The sequence below is a fragment of the Aulostomus chinensis genome, chromosome 9 (genome assembly GCF_037954235.1).
Source record: "Aulostomus chinensis isolate RoL2024-O1b breed Wild chromosome 9, RoL_Achi_v1.0, whole genome shotgun sequence".
In the NCBI taxonomy this organism is placed as follows: Eukaryota; Metazoa; Chordata; class Actinopteri; order Syngnathiformes; family Aulostomidae; genus Aulostomus; species Aulostomus chinensis.
In genome coordinates this window covers 6,436,409-6,451,129 of record NC_141328.1, presented here as the reverse complement: position 1 = coordinate 6,451,129, position 14,721 = coordinate 6,436,409, and the positions used below count along the sequence as shown (strand labels likewise).

The following is a 14,721-nucleotide window of genomic DNA, read 5'->3' as shown; positions in this document are numbered from 1 at the left end:
AAAACTTAAGATGTCCTGGAAAATGATCTTAACGTTTTTCTTTAGTTTAGAATTAACTACTAGCCAGGCAATCCATCAGGGCTCCCGGAAACAAATTTCTCACTTGTTATCCACGAAGGGCACGTTTCCACTGGCTCACTTTGGCTCGTGTCAGTTTGGCCCCGTTTCCACTGGCCCCAACAAGGTACTAACCGTTACCATTTTGGTCCCTGCTCCGGTGGGGTTCCAAGCGAGCCGAGCGGGGACTAAAATGTGATGTAAACACATAGCGGGGCGCTGATTGGGTAACTTACCCACTTATGTCGTCTACTTCGTATCATCATCATGGCCTCGGCAGAATACTGGTCGATTACATGGTAAAGTCTTTTATACTTTTCTTGGGTGTTCTGTTTTGCCTCTTGAGGCCTTGCCTGTCTGTCCTCCCTTACTTTTAGTTTGAGAAAAAAAGCACTGACTGAGCAACAGGCATAACGCTGCCTCCATGTCGTCCACTGTTGCTGACGTGTCGCACACAAATTACGTGGGGGAACTCTCGGCCGGTGAGTCCACCCACGCTGACGTGGTACCCAGTGCTAGTGGAAACGCACCCTAAGGCACAGAGCTAAGCCCCATAGAGCTCCTAATTCTTGATTCCTCATGATCAACATGCAAGACTTGATTTTACATATACGCTGTAGCCATAGGCAACACGCCTTTTCAATCACACTTCCACAAAGAGGAACATAGAAGTGCTTGGTGCAACCCCAGTCTGTCATACCAGTAAGATTATACTGAAAATGTCTTTGAACAGAGTGGAACCTTTCACCTTGGTGCCATTACACTTTGCGCCCAGTAGATGGCACTGGAGTGAGCTGCAGACACAATTGAAGCTTGGAGAGGCAATGGAAAGTAACTTTCCACAGAGACCCAGTTTATTGACACTACAAGCTGCACAGCCACAGTCTAGCCACTGCAATGCAAACCAGCACATAGAAGGTTTTAATCAGTGTTTGAATTTAGTGCCATGGCTTTGAAGGCCTGTGTTTTATTTAAAAGACTTCTATAAGGTGATCTTGGGATGAACAATTGAACAATTACATAATATGACAGTATTTCATTGAGCTACACCCCTCCACATGTGGCCGGGTCAGTCTTAAGGAAGTGGGAGGGGCTTGGCTTGTGACACGGCAGGAAATGTCTTAATGTGTGCAATTACTACCTCTCTCCATCCCCCATTTTCCTTTCCCTGTCTCTACAGCTGCAGAGAACATCATGGGTCTGTGGAAGGAAGATTTTGGAAGCGCACCAGCAAACACGTTCTACTTTTACCCTGTAACCTTTGTCTAAACTTAGGACATCACCTCTGCTTGACTGTTACTTTTGAGCGAATACCAAAAGAAGGTCTCCAGGCCAGACGTCTACTGCTGCATTCTTTGCAACACGATTTCCCTCTCACACACAAAGAAAGATACTTTTTAGTATATTATAACCATGTTAGCCAGCTCCTCTTCTAATGTACTTTACCAGTAGAAATATGAATAATGAGGCTATTATGGGAGAGTAACTTCACCATTCAGCTGTGGTTATATTTATGCTCTCATTTGCAGTCTGTCTGTTTTTTGACATGCTGGCAGTATGCGAGGCTCAGAGGTGGGATTTAAATGACTCACTGAAATGGGAGATGTTGGCTCCAAAATGCTGGCATGAATGTTGGGTATAAATATATTTCCGGCTTGGTTTTACTGATACAAAACTTCTCCTTAGCTATATTTTACATGGGTATGTAATTTTATGTGTTTCTCTGGGATCATCTACAACAGTCACTAAGGTCATTTGAGGTGATTGAGGTCGCCCTTATCTTTTTATTATGTACATTCAGGCACTCTTAATGGTTTCATTTAAACTTTTTTTGAGGATTTTTCTTTTTTTAAAAGGCCCCTCTGTGCTTTCACAAGAGGAGATCTTTAGATTGGTACATTTTTCAGGGAAGGATTTGTGTTAAGTTGAGATAAAGACCTTTTTTGGGTGTTTCTTGGGTGTGCAGGCATATCTCAGTTGCTTTATCAGCCAACTGAAATGTTCCTGAGACGTGGGGAGCATTCGAATTGACTCGTCGCAGATTGGAAACGCAGCGACCTTCAGGATTTAGAAACTGTTAATGAAATGTCCTTTTTTTTTTTTAGACAAATTCGATAAATGATGTAACGACATGTTTACTGTATGGTGCTCATCATCATCGTAAATCTATCCAAAATCTACTTAACCAAATTTGATTCAAATATGTGAGGGCTTCAGTATACGGGCTGAGGAAGAACACATTAATTTAAACTGTCCTTCTCATCCTTGCAAATACAAATTCTCCCTTTTCATGCTGATTTTTTTTTTCCCCCAGAGCTCATGTGACCTCTTTCACACAACTAATGCTGAAAGACAAATTTTGACCTCTAAGTCAGAAGAGAAATATTTATAACAAAGTTAAGCGAGACCTGGATTTTCAGAGGGAAAAATCAAGCAAGTTTCTCACTGGCCAAAAACTTGTTAACAGCTGCTAACATCTGGCTTTTGTCTGTAATGGGAAAAGGCTGAATCAGCAGTCACTTTCAGGTGAAATGACTCAGCAGTAGGCACTTTGATTTGAATTTAAACAGGTAAGTTGGGTGATTTAAAGCCCTGATCTGGTGCCTCCAACCCACCAATGAGTGGTTGAACCTCCACTAACAGCAAAACATATTGATCTACACACAGAAAGATCCTGTGCCTGAGCCGGGACTCGAAACTTGGAACCTTCTTGCTGTGAGACGACAGTGCTACCCACTGCAACACCGTGCCGCCCAGGAAACAGTGAATGGGAGCCATCAACTTCTTCAAATGTTTACCTGGGACCTAAAACAGTGGTAAGGGGGGGACTATTAAACTTTGATTGGCATGGTCTAAAAGTCCTGTTATGGTGTTTGGGTCTGTTGAAGTACGTCGACTTCACCGGGTCCGTTGATGAGAAGAGATCAACCGGAGTCGTCTGCTTTAGACAAATCAACACTTTATTTCACGCAACAAAGCAGACACAGATATATCTGGAGACCCCACTACATGCACCTTGAGAGTGCAGCAGAGAGTCTGAGTAAGATATTAACAGACAGTGAATATAAGCTTGAAGCCACACCTTTTTTGCATACGTAATTTTACACTCATGCATATCAAACTTCTTGATTAGTACTCCAGCCTCCTGCACAGTCAGGTCGTCTTGTCCTGTTGTTTTTGTCAGTCAGCCTTGACAGTTCGGGCGCAACTAGCAGCCTGCACAACTTAACATAAACAATCACGTCATGTACTTATACACAATCAACTCCTTATATGGTGGTGACATATGAACAGAACATGATCAAAAGCTCATTTTCTCACAGGTCTCAGAGCTAAATTGCAGTTTCATCCAGTAGACTAAGCAGTTACCATGGCAACCTGAAACTGCAGTTGGACCTCCACAGCAGATTCAGATCAGCTGATTAGAGAGCCTCTGTTGACTATGGCATTTACCATAAACTTGAACATTCAAACATCTGCTTTGATTCAAGTTAAGTGTTTAAATGCATTGTTTCTTCATGTTGTAACTGAGTAAAGAGCTGGAGTCAATAATGGGGTCAGTCTACCGTGTATATTGTCTCATTTTTAATTTAGTGTACTCAAACATAGTACCAAAGAATGGGTAATGATATGCTCATTCTCACAAAAATAAAAGACTCTAAAATACTCTAAATTTTCATCAACTTCTCTGGAAATGAAATTAATTTTGAAGGATGTTTTAGTTTGGCCTCAGTCTATCTAAAGTACGACAAAATCGTAAGAACCTGGACCTCACTAACACAAACCATAGAACACTTATTTCCTCAAGGGGTGTGAGAATACTGAAAGAAAAGTGAAAGGACCTTTATATACGTCAAGTTGCATGCCTTGAGATGTCCTCCTCTTTTCGTGTCAGTTCAGGGTTTAAGGCTGGTGTGGGATCAAGCGCACGCTCACTTGGAAGCATGCACAACGTTTCCACTCCTAAGCACAATCACAAGTGGGCAATCTTTAAACAGCACTTATCCCCTTAAGTAATTAACATCACTGTGACTTCCAGTTGGATGCAAACTTTCCATGAGTATCCACCCCTGCTGTAACAAAGCCCACCTCAGGTGCCACCCACTTCTTCACTTGCATAACCTGTAATCACATGGTAATGTGCCTCCACTATGGACACCTAGATTCACAGAGATCCTGAATTTACCTGTTGCCTTCAGGTGCAGGCCTCTCTGAAATTTTCCCCTCACTTCCTTTCTTCTTTTCTCTTTTTCTTTTGTTCTGTGGTTGAGGCCTTTTGCGAGCGCTTGATTGAACTCTGTACTGTCTTTTTACAAGAGACGCTGCCTGTGAGTGGTTCAACAAAGGGTTAAGTATGGGTGTATCCTTTTCCCGCTCACGCTCTTTCAGTCTATAATCCCTTCCACTCTCCTCTCCCCTCACTGAGCGAGGAGCTTTGCAAAGTACCTTGAGAACAGAGCTATTTATAATTATTATCGTCTGGAAAATTAAAAAATATATATACGTGCACAAGGATTTATTCTATCAATTTCCAAGACATTTCCCTGGGAAAAGAATACTATCCTCATTCTTGATCATCACGGTAAGTGCCTCAAAATGTGACTTGGAGGAAGTGAGTGGAGGGGCTGTCAATAGTGAGCTGCTCTTGCGTCAGACGAGAATCATGTGGTGGACAATGCTGAGTAGTAAAACCATAGTGAAATTAGCTTTTAGCTTCAGAGGTGTTAATAAGCACTATTGAATCATGCTAGCATAGTTCACGTACTCTATCGTGCATATTCCAGTCACAGTCTGTCAAAGGTGGCTTGTTGGTAATTTACAGAAAATGAGGTGCTGCTATCATCATCATCATCATTTATTATTTCTGTAACTTCTTTACTGTTTATTACGGTTTTCTCGCTCTGGACTCTTGAAATGAATGTCAAGTTAACCAGGTTGGTCTTGTTTCTCCGTCACCCCTCACCACCTTTAAAATGCAAAGCTAACTTTTGCAGTGTGTCTCATGTAAGTGAAGTAATTAAACTACCCAATCATCTCCTATTGTATTGCAAAATATACCTGGGATTTCTTCTGTGTCCCTTTGATTGTGTGTGTTGGTTCCGGGTCGTGGGAAAGTCGTACCTGTGTACTTTTAAGATGGCATCCAAACGTCCCATGTGGTCATTGTGAATGGGAAATGGGACTCAGAGAGTGTCAAAGCTTCATCACAGGAATTATTGCCTGGCGCTGTAACACAGTGTTGTCAATCACCAGATCATAAGAATCCTTTTATGTCAGAGTGGCTCTTTTGTGTAGGAGCATAAATATTCCGGTTTCTTGTGAAACGTCTCTGGAATGACACAATGTAGTGTGAGTGTGTCCTTAGGGGTCAGATGTTAAAATCCTGAAGGCGGTCTGGGTTACCCAGAGTGAAGGGGAGTATCCCATGACCCTGAGGCGAGACCTCAGACATTCGCTCCCTCCCAGAGCTGGACCATGCCAGCTTTGTGTGGACCACAGCAGATTAGAGCAACATTAAGTCGTCTGTCAACATCTGTTATTTAAAGCCTTTGGTGTCTTAAAGACTTGACTTACTTACATACATCCCAGGAAAAATGTTTTTACTGCAATTTTATTCAGTGAACCAAGACAGTCATCTAGATTCTTTAAACCTCATATCTGAGGTGGAGCATAAAAGTTTTTTCATTGCCAAAAGTATTATAGAAACATTCTTGTTGGCCTTGGCAAGTAGGAATGTCCCAAGACTTTATAAATAGGTCTGCCCTTTTAAAGCCACATAACTTTTCTGTTTGGTTTACATTTGTCAAATTCAGTGTTTCTTGAGGGCCTCCAGCTATTTAAGCAGGGGCGACTTGTGCATTAGTCTGTGTGTGTGTATTATACACAGTACACCCGTGCCAAGTTGATTTGCGTCAGCATCATACAAATACATCACAAGTGTCCTTTGACTTCTTGGAGAACGAATTCTGAGTTGTTATATGAACTTGTTTCAGAAGAGGGGATGCAGACTGAAGCATTAGTCCCCCAGAGTCCACAATAGCGCACTGGCCCTATAATTATGCTTAAAGTTGGTGAAATGTCGCCCCAACTTGTGATTTTACATTTTGGGGTTTCTTAACATCAACTGCATCAGTGTTTTTGAAGGAGCTGTTCCACCGTTCTGGTTATCCCAGGTGTCGGAACAATCTGTTCCCCCCTTCCGTCTGCTCTACACGTCCAGGCCTAACAGCGGCGGAATACTCCTGCGTCGAAAGGCTGTAAAAGTGGCTGCATCACAAGGAGAAATAAGCCGGCTTGCAATTTTTCACAAATAATGCCGAGTATGAGTACTGATGAGAATCGTAATTATCAATATCATGTCACACATATTATCCATAAATATGTTGCACACTCCAACATGGTAGGGATGGGGGACATTGGATTTTTTTCTTCTGATTTCTGATGCGCCGATATTTTTTGACGACTGATTTTCCCGATAGCCAAAACAAGTGTCTTCGATCGCTACACTTTGAAACATGAAACTGTGAATGTTTTCTTTTCAAAAACATTTGGAAAAGCCCTTGACTCGTGTTTTCACCGGCATCGCTCCCTCATCTTAAACATCAGATGAAGAAGAAACTTGAGCAGAACTGGGCTGTTAGAAGTATGTGACTGACACAGATATATTTTTAAGAAATGATAAATAACTGCCGTTGCTGATCACATGCCAGTACTATCGTGCATCCTTTTTAGATTTCAGTATTACTCCTGAACACTGGTTACAGGTTCTCCACCTTGCCACACTCTCGTTTTGAAATATGTGTAATTAATTTGTTAAAAAAGATATAAAACACATTGAATATACTTATGTCTACGATAAGCATGTGATGAAATGTAGGAGGTGTGTACAAGTCTGTGCATAAATCATAGCCACATTTCCACGAGCTTTTGGTAAGGAACATAAATGAAACACTTTTTTGTCCTCCACTTGCAGCAAGTTTGAAGAGGATTCTGTCAGTCCAGCAAAAGTAGATCATCAAGTCTATCACATCCAAACCAGCCACCAAAATGGAGCTTCAGAAGATGAACGGACACAATGACGGGTAAAACTCCCAGATAGTCACAGCTCACGCGACATCATATCAAAACAAACGCATTAACTCGTTTCTATGATTGGGATGTTCATGCACCAGATATAAGTGATATAAACCTGCATGTCCTCATACTGTTTTTTTGTCTCCCGTTGTAGCTTTGATGGGCTCGATGCCATGGCTGAAAAGGAGGAGTTTCTCCCACATAAAACCGGTGCCAAGAAAGAAATGCACTTCACAGATGTAAATACTTTTACTCTTCATTTGTCTGAAAGTGACTTTTTTTTTTTTTTAGGCCTGTGCGTTGATTTTTCTTGTGCGTTGTCTTTTTCTGTCTGCTGCAGTTCGAAGGGAAGACCTCATTTGGAATGTCCATCTTTAACCTCAGTAACGCCATCATGGGCAGTGGAATTCTGGGATTGGCGTTTGCGATGTCCAACACTGGAATCATTCTTTTTCTGTGAGTATCGAAATTAAACAAGTAGCTGCAATTCTGGCTCTTCGTTTTCCTTGTGTTTTATGTATGGATCTACCAGCGCAGGTATGTTTGCTCATCGCACACCCTTCGTTGTCATAACATAATCCTCTCTGTACACTAATCATTCAGCCTTATGATTCATAGTGTATGCTATGTGTGGAAAGGCAAATATGCACACTCCTCGAGGCTACGAGAATGGAGCTGCGTATTTTTCTTGTGTCAGACGGGATGTTTTATCTGAAATTTCTGCACTCACTGATACACCCTGCATTATTTTTTCACCCGAGAAATTTAGCTCGAGTTTAACGTCAAAATTTGTGTGAGGTGAAGTGTGTGAAAATAGCAACAGACTGGAAATAGTCCTTATAAGGCTACAAGCATGTCTCCCCAGGTGTGTGTGTCATCTGAGTGTGTGCGCGTGTTTGTGTTTGTACAGGTGTGTATGTGACGGAGAGAGGGACTCGGGTTGAGTATGTGTGCGTTTGTGTTTCCTTCCACCTACATGAGTTGTAGGTGTATGCATGTGGGTGAGAATGAGGCCTGATCTTTAAGAGTGTACACACACAAACACACACACACACACACACACACACACACACACAGCTTCCCTAAATCAGATTTAAGTGGTTAAATATAGCAACCGTAGTGATCACATCCGAGACACGCCTACCTGCCAGATCGGTCCTGTGGGGGGGGGGGGGGGGGGGTTTGCTAACCAGTTTCTCAAGGCCAAGGGCTCTTCAGGGTTCATACGGCCCCAAAAAAACCAAACTGTAAAAGTCATGGAATTTGAAAGAAACTATTTCCAAGTCCGGAAAAGTTTTTTAGAAGTTTTTTTTTTTTTTTTTGCTTCAGAATTACCCAAAGTTGGTAAGACCCACAGAGAAAAATGTCTTTTGGTTAATGCTGATTTACTTGAATACACGTTTATGTTGTATCCACCTATGCAGTTTTCCTTTAATTTCGATATCATGTTAATTTTGACATTCATTTTTCTGTGAATTGTGTTAAAAGACATTTCGGAGACTATATGGTCATGTTGAAAATGTCCTCAGATGTGTGGGATGGTCATGGAAATATCTGGGTAAAGATGTATTTGAACCCTCCATCTTGTGAGGAAATACAAATATAAATATTTGCTTTTTTAATTTATTCATTTTCTGCATGATTTGACCCATTCATCTCTGTTCTTCCGTGTTTCAGAATCCTGTTGACATTCATCGCTATTCTCTCAGCTTATTCAATCCACCTCCTTCTGAAAAGTGCTGGAGTTGTCGGTGAGGCGCAGCTAGAGTACACATGATTTAGCTAATGTAGGCAAAGGGTCATTTTATACATGATTCATTGTATGCATGTGTAATATTTCTGTCATTTCAGGTATCAGAGCATATGAGCAGCTCGGAAATAGAGCTTTTGGCCCGGCAGGAAAAGTCCTGGCTGCCTCCATTATTACAGTTCACAACATCGGAGGTACCCTCACGCCATTTAATGTTTTATTGTGTTTATATGTGCTGACTGTCTAACAAACTAAATGAAGTTCCTTCCTTTTAGCAATGTCCAGCTACCTTTTCATCGTTAAGTCTGAGCTCCCGTTGGTCATTCAAGCATTTCTTGGTAAACAAGAGAACACAGGGTGAGTGTTGCGATTGTACTGAATCACGTAGAGTTCACTTGTTAGAACGTAGTAGTTCACTGATTCTTTTTTCCCCCATCTTTTTGTATGGCTGTCTCATAGAGAGTGGTTCTTGAATGGAAACTACTTGATCATCATTGTTAGTGCTGCCATCATCCTTCCTCTAGCACTCATGAAACAACTTGGTATGATTTTTCATCCTGTCATCACATTTTCTTTTGATAGTCAACATTCTCTTACGTAGAGTTTCCACTTTTATGTCCTGTACTAATATTAAAGTATTATCACTTTCCAGTCTTCTCTTGTCTTCTCTCTGTGACCATCATTAATCATTCTGGAACATCTCCTTATCATTGAACTCCAGGTTACCTTGGTTATACAAGCGGCTTCTCCCTTTCTTGCATGGTGTTTTTCCTCTTCTCGGTGAGTCTTAAGTTCATATCTGTAGTCAGTTCCTGCGTCTTTGTCCCATATTTATCTTGGATTCACTGATGCGTGTGTCACCCCAGGTTATCTACAAGAAATTCAACATCCCGTGTCCACTGGATGATGGACATCATAATGTAACTACTACATTGTTCAATCTCACCGACACAGATAATATAGAACAATCGTGTGAGGCCAAGCTCATCACAATGAACTCACAGGTAAGACGCTAGTCTTTTTAAATTGGCAGTTCTGCACATTCACTGTCAGTGTTTTAGAGCATGTTGTTCCAACAGCAGTGTTGAGCATAAAACCAGTATTTTATATCGGGATTCGAAATGAAGATGATGATGACGATGGTGTGTGTGTGTGTGTGTGTGTGTGTGTGTGTGTGTGTGTGTGTGTGTACGCGCGCGCGTGTGTATTTGGATTTTAGACAGCATACACCATCCCTATTCTGGCCTTTGCGTTCGTCTGTCACCCAGAGGTGCTACCAATCTACACTGAGTTACGAGAGTAAGTCAGAATGTCTTTTTTTTTTTCTTCTTTTAAATAAATGTAGTTATTAAAGATCCCCTCCACTCCAAAGTACTCTGTTGAGTACTATTTTATGTGTCTGACATGTTTGTTTGTTTTTTGCTAGAAATATATATAATTACCACATTTAAATACTTATAATGACACCTAATGTTTTTGAAAATGCAAATATGATAACGTTCTCAAGCAAAGATGCTGTACACAAATCTATTCTCCCTGTTAGTGCACCAGAGGCATCAGGTTTCCACATCACACATGATCACCTTTAAAATGGGTTTGTGGTTTCGCACACATCCTGTTTATAGGCCCGCCTCTTAAAATCAAGGCATAGAGAAAATGTACAATTTTAACACCATGCAGTGTCAAACCCTACGCATAAACTGAAGATGCGTTTTACTTTAGCAGGAACTTTTAACAACAAATCTTGTGTTCTGCTTGACTCTGTAGTGCCACCAAGAAACGAATGCAGAATGTTGCTAACATCTCCATCTTGGCCATGTTTGTCATGTACTTGCTAACCGCTCTTTTCGGTTACCTCACCTTCTATGGTAAGAAACATTTCACACCTGAAAATCAAAGGTCATCTTGTTCTAATGCTGTGAATAACAAGATGAATGAATGACCTACTTGTTCTCATGTCATATTACACGTATGCGCTTAGCAGTGTAATGAATAAGGGACTGAACTGTGAATGTTTTTCTGTGTGTAGATGCTGTGGAGTCAGAACTGTTACACACCTACATTCGTGTGGACCCTCTAGACGTCCTGATTCTTTGTGTTCGTGTGGCTGTGTTGGTGGCTGTCACTCTGACTGTGCCTGTGGTTCTCTTCCCGGTAAGAGTTCTAGCTAGAATATTTAGATCGGCAGTCATTTGCAGCAGTAGCCACACGATAAGAAAACTGTCTATTACTGAAGTAGTGCAGAAGCAGATAACTAAATTGGCTGTTATTTGGACAATCAATAATTGCACAAGTTATGAAACCTTGTAAAGCCACGACTGCAAGAATACCAGCTCCTAGACTGTGTTTAAAATGCTATAATAAATATAATATATGTGTTTTTGACTGTTGGAGTAATAAAATATATGAATACATACATACATACATACATGCAAATACATCATCCATCCATCCATGTTCTACCGCTTATTCTGTTAAGGGTCGTGGGGGGGGCATGAGCCTATCCCAGCTGCCTTCGAGAGGCGGGGTTCATGCTGGACGGGACACCAACACAAATAGATAGACAACCATTTGCTCTCTCAGCCACGCCTATGTTCAATTTAGAGTACCTGAGTAGCCCCGTCCCCTCTTGCATGGGTTTGGACTGTGGGAGGAAACCGAAGAGAACCCACACAGGTACAGGGAGAACATGCAGACTCCACATAGAAAGAGCTCGAGCTCAAGCCTTGTTGCTGTGAGGCAACAGTGCTAACCACTGCACCACCAGGCTGCCCTACATACAGACACATACTGTATATCAAAAATGAACCATGATATAATTCCAATATAGTGATGCCTTCTAATGAAAGAGTTATCTAAAGAAAACGGCCTTCATATCAATAAGTGGTAACTTATTACATTTTTTGTAAGCTTTTTAAAAGTTTACCGTATATTAATGTTAAAAATTCACAGTGTAAGCCATTGATGATGGCGAGTGTTAGTAACAGGTGGAAAGAGTGGTAAAGTGTAGGGAGCCCAAGCTTGTGCCTTGTGGAACACCACATTTATCTGGTTGAATGCTTCTATTTGTTTCTATGCATGCAATTAATTTCATAATACGACATACTTTAGTCAGAGGCTGATCTCTTTTTCTTATCTAAGGCAGGTACATTTAGCATTGAGAGGTTTTTTTTTTCTACTTACGGTCTCGCTATCTGCATTTTGCCAGTTCAAACCCAAGACTTCACACCATAAAACTGAAGCTGTTAAATGCTACAAGTCCTTTTATATCTTTGAGATCGAGAATGGAAGCTTTTCACACTGATATTCTGAAACTGACAATTTCAGTTCTATGTCTGCTTGAGTAAACCTCTCTAACCAGCTTTTCTAAGGTAGCATTTCAAGGCTAAACTTTTTTTGTGAAGCTGGATAGCACCCACAATAAAATACATTTTTAACAAAACACACCTTGTACAGATGTAATTACAACCTTACATTTAAACATACATTACAACATGTACTAAGATTCTCTTTTCTGTCTCATTAATTTAAAACTGAAGCCACAGTAGTGACCTTAGCTTAGCATAAAGCCTGGACACAAGGGAAAAGGGGTGAGTGTGACCCTGTCCAAATACTGAATCAGCCACTTTTGGACACATTTAAAGCCAACTAATTCAAATGCTGTGTCTCATTTGTCAAATTCATGCAAAGACAGAAGCGGGACACTGTTGCAATTTTAGAGGCAGTTATGTTACGACTATTTCTTGTTTTGTTTATTTTTCAATCTTATAAGACATTCTCCCTGTTTCCTCAAGTATTTTATTCTTTCCTTCTTTCTGCAGATCCGCAGGGCCATACTCCAGATCTTGTTCCCTGAAAAGCCTTTCCACTGGGCCAGACACATTACTATCGCATTTTTTCTTATCTCCTTGGTCAATCTTCTTGTTATCTTTGTGCCCTCCATCCGCGACATTTTCGGCCTCATCGGTAAGTGGATACAGCTTCTGTCTAGTCTGGACTTCATTGTAGGGATGCACCAATCCAGTATACCACCCCCAGTAGGGTACCAGTATTGATATCCCTGTAGGAAACTGGCCCTATACTAACTGAAACAGGCTGGATTGTATATTGATGAAGATGTGGCCAATATTTTAAATGTATTGTCCTGACGCATTTATTTGTTAATTTTGTTGCACAATGTTAGGAAAGCAAAGTTTAAGCAAAATGAATGGTTCCTGACACATTAAAAAGAAATATCTCTTAAACACAGCGAGGCGTAGATTGTATTCATTTCACACTGGTGTTGGATCAGTGCATCCCTATGGAACTGCACTTCATCACTGATTGTACATTCTCTTTAAACTCACCTTTGTGCCCTCCTCCTCCTCCTCCTGCAGGAGCGACCTCTGCCCCCAGCCTCATCTTCATCCTACCTGGAATCTTCTACATCCGAATTATTCCTGCAGACCAGGAACCTCTAATGTCCAGACCCAAAATTCAGGTACATCACAGTTCCTATGATAAACAAGATTATAAATGATCTCATACTGTTTTTTTTTTTATTTACTTATTTAATGTGTTGATTGCTTTGTTTTCTTCTTCTCTTCCTAGGCTGCGTGTTTCGCTGCAGTGGGATTCATTTTCATGGTTGTGAGTTTGTCATTCATTTGTATTGACTGGGTGACTGGAGAGAAACGAAGTGGTGGAGGCCACTAGCTGCTGTGACTGAACAGAGGTACCGAACAGAATGCCAATCAGAGTTCTCCCTGTCGATAAATCACCCCCGATCTGCTGTGTTCTCAACCGGAGCCAATCACCAAAGTTTGGCCACACAAGACGAAGGATATGACAAAAACCTTCGCCTTCAAAAAGTGAAAAACACCTGATGGGGCAGATAAATGGTCCTGTAATGGAGGAGAGAACACAGGTGAATACATAGCAGTGTGTTCTGACAGAATGAACCCAAATCTACTGCCCACATTACAGATGTTTTGAAGAATGTGCAGTGATGCAGAAAAAAAACAAAAAGGATGAATGGCAGCAGCAACATGACTCAAATGGAAATCCCTTTTTAGAGTATGGATGTGGACACTTCCGTGGAATAGCTCAGTCACTACCAAAATCCTTCGTATCCACTTCCCATCTCATCTATAGACTTGATCCTTTCCTCTTAAACAACGGAATAAAACACCTCACTTGCTTCATTCATCCATTGCTAATTCACTATAAGACTGTAAAATATTCGATGATAAAGTGTCCAGATGACCCTGAACGTCCCAGATTCTCCGTTTATAAGAACACCAAGTCCTCAAAATATAAATTTAGTGACTTTTACATGGAGCTGAATGAATGTGATGTGTTATTCATCTATACAGACACTATTGTGAAGTTGATCCCGGGTCTCAGGTCAGGTTTTGTGAATGATCCTACAGATCTGGTGCAATTTGTGGGGTTTTTGCTGCTACTCATGAAGGTCAACAGGCAGTTACTGACAATCATCTTTGTATCATATTGCTGCAAACCAAAGTATGTAACTATTGTGTCACAGTATGACAGGGTGTAACACACTATTTTCTATCATATTTGGCAAATGCCAATGAAATTATGTATAGAAAGTGTTAAAAATGTGTGTTTTAGCAATCCCAGAAACTGTCCAGTGTGACAAACAATGACCTATGGATCTTAAATTAAAAATTAATGGAGTCTGTTTTTTTGTGTCTGTAAATTTTGACAAAAAGATATTTTGACTTTGTTACGCATCCTGTATATTTTTAAATTAATTTGAATGTCAATAAAATATGTCTTTCATTTGTATATGATTGGAGTTGATTCATTTTCATAATGACAGCTGAAAACTGTAC

General features: G+C 40.8%; 1 protein-coding gene across 3 annotated transcripts; it reads left to right on the top strand.

Annotated features, from left to right (window-relative positions):
- Positions 1-2,850: 2,850 nt before the first annotated feature.
- LOC147255600 (sodium-coupled neutral amino acid transporter 3-like) lies at positions 2,851-14,665 on the top strand. Of its 3 annotated transcripts, XM_086213405.1 has the most exons (17): positions 4,195-4,417; positions 6,664-6,700; positions 7,031-7,139; positions 7,286-7,370; positions 7,472-7,587; positions 8,809-8,882; positions 8,983-9,075; positions 9,157-9,238; positions 9,341-9,423; positions 9,603-9,661; positions 9,748-9,885; positions 10,101-10,180; positions 10,649-10,749; positions 10,911-11,035; positions 12,703-12,847; positions 13,258-13,361; positions 13,472-14,665. In XM_086213405.1, exons 3-17 carry the CDS (start codon positions 7,105-7,107, stop codon positions 13,574-13,576), a joined length of 1,425 nt encoding a protein of 474 aa, XP_086069531.1. In that variant the 5' UTR covers positions 4,195-4,417; positions 6,664-6,700; positions 7,031-7,104; the 3' UTR covers positions 13,577-14,665. The 3 variants fall into 3 exon arrangements, with proteins under 3 accessions (XP_086069532.1, XP_086069531.1, XP_086069530.1); XM_086213406.1 differs by lacking the exons at positions 4,195-4,417; positions 6,664-6,700 and adding an exon at positions 2,851-2,873; XM_086213404.1 differs by lacking the exon at positions 6,664-6,700 and having other exon boundaries at positions 4,195-4,639; positions 13,472-14,664.
- Positions 14,666-14,721: the final 56 nt, after the last annotated feature.

Coding starts and splice junctions, on each gene's coding strand:
- LOC147255600 (XM_086213406.1), top strand. CDS start 7,105: ATGGAGCTTCAGAAGATGAACGGACACAATGACGG. Junction 9,424..9,602: donor AGCACTCATGAAACAACTTG/GTATGATTTTTC, acceptor ATTGAACTCCAG/GTTACCTTGGTTATACAAGC. Junction 13,362..13,471: donor TGTCCAGACCCAAAATTCAG/GTACATCACAGT, acceptor TTCTCTTCCTAG/GCTGCGTGTTTCGCTGCAGT.